We start from the raw sequence: 1,788 nt of genomic DNA, 5'->3' as shown, positions 1-1,788 counted from the left end.
AGTTCACAATGGTATGTGAGTCATTCGCTTTTTAATCGTGGCTGGAAAGGAGACTGACTTATGTGTTTCGAGTTCGCGAAGAGTGTCGCGGCCGGACATATTTTCAAAAAAGAGCTCTTAAATTTTGACCGGGGTTAAACCGGGGTTGAAAGTTTAGTAAAATTAAAATATTGTGGCTCGCTCGAGAGACGGTACATTCAAGTGTAGGAAAGTAAAAGTTTTCCAAACTGTCGGAAATATTCGATTGACACGTTGGCAATGGTCGTGCGTTTGGCATTCTTATTTTTTTTTTTTTTAATCGAAGTTCTACCTTGGACAATAGGAGTTTCAATATATAATTTCTTGGGACAGGCAGCCTGTAAATGATAATTCCGAAATGCGCAAAGTCCGTGAATCCGCACTGCTGTTAGACCTTGTTTAATCCGCCTTTTCAGAACATAATATGTACGTGTTAAACGTTTTACGCGATATATTTCTACATATAATTGCACACGGATTTTCGCAGAGAGAAAGAAAATAGAGAGAGAGAGAGAGAGAGAGAGAGAGAGAGAGAGAGAGAGAGAGAGAGTGTTCCGCATGCTATTACTTGTACATAATAGGTATACACGCGCATGACCGTAACATCAGAAATACTCGCGCGTTTCATTTCACTGTTCCCGAAAGGCAATTGATATTTTCAAACGAGAGATCGCCGTAATTAATTTTTTTCATTGCGTTGTGCGCAATGAAAGATACGGACACTAAAAATAAATAGTTCTTTAATTCCGATCTGAATTTAATCAATCTGACAGTTATGATTATGTGTAACTACAATCAATCCATCAATTATAATTAATTAAGGGATATTCCGATCCTAATTGGCGCTCAATCTTTTTTTATGCATGTCGAAGGGACTGGTAAGTATTGGCCGCTGAATTGCTCGTATCTAATGAATAGTAAAGGTTAAAAATAAAGACAAACAACGAGATTAACGAGTCAAAGTTTTGATGAGACGCAAATGGAATTACATAGTTCTATTTTAATTTAATTAGCCTTACAGTTTTTAAGTTTAGCCTTAGAATTCCTCATTTAGATACTTTGATCATTAGTTTCTGTGCATATATGAATACTCATTTTTTACATACAAGCTGATTGGTTTTGCGAATTTCAATATATATAATATGCATTACTCTTCAGGCGATTTGACCTTCAAAGCTATAATTAATGCTACGCGATGAATTATTCCAAGCGAATGATTCGTATGAATTATTCTGTCGGAATCACTTGATATTCTACTCAGTTACATCGTCAAACGTTCCGTTCTTCAAAGGCTTCAAATTATGATTTTCTTGATATTTTTATTCAATGAAATACATCTAATATGAAATTATAATGATATTATTAGTTTACAATTGCATAAAAAAAATAGATTTTTTTAAATATTTTTTTTTTTTAAATAAAAGTTAGCCTTATAATTATAGCCGATAAAAAAAAACGGCTGTATAATTATATTTGATTATATTGCCTCTAGACTTATAGTCTTAAGTCTTGTTGTTTATCTGTTGCCTGCATTCGTCAGGAGTGGCCCAAATTTGCGCAGCAGCTGATGGAACTCGGTTGCACCTGGACCACGCAGATAGAGGTGAAATATCGCCATTAGTTGAAACATTTTTTTATTTGCAATTTTAGTATACTGAGAGTATGTCCAACGTTGTGTCGTGGTACGCTTTTTACAAGGCTTGCAAAAAGTATTTTTTTGACAATTAATTGTATGTCTATTACATCTACATATATATATATATATATATA

The 1,788-nt window shown here is 33.9% G+C and overlaps 1 protein-coding gene across 11 annotated transcripts in view; it reads left to right on the top strand.

Annotated features, from left to right (window-relative positions):
• Positions 1 to 1,788, top strand: part of LOC108746621 (CREB-regulated transcription coactivator 1-like) — a 31,576-nt gene that overhangs the window by 26,136 nt on the left and 3,652 nt on the right. For 9 of the 11 annotated variants that reach the window (XM_018483505.1, XM_018483503.1, XM_018483510.1 and 6 more), the window contains 2 exons: positions 891 to 896; positions 1,559 to 1,621. The exons of the other annotated variants lie outside the window; for them this stretch is intronic. In XM_018483505.1, coding sequence (XP_018339007.1) covers positions 891 to 896; positions 1,559 to 1,621 — 69 coding nt within the window. The remainder of the gene's footprint in view (positions 1 to 890; positions 897 to 1,558; positions 1,622 to 1,788) is intronic. 11 annotated transcript variants of the gene reach the window in all.

This window comes from Trachymyrmex septentrionalis, unplaced genomic scaffold (assembly GCF_001594115.1).
Source record: "Trachymyrmex septentrionalis isolate Tsep2-gDNA-1 unplaced genomic scaffold, Tsep1.0 scaffold182, whole genome shotgun sequence".
In the NCBI taxonomy this organism is placed as follows: domain Eukaryota; kingdom Metazoa; phylum Arthropoda; class Insecta; order Hymenoptera; family Formicidae; genus Trachymyrmex; species Trachymyrmex septentrionalis.
Note: the sequence above shows the minus strand (reverse complement) of the source record. Positions and strands in the feature narration are given on the sequence as shown.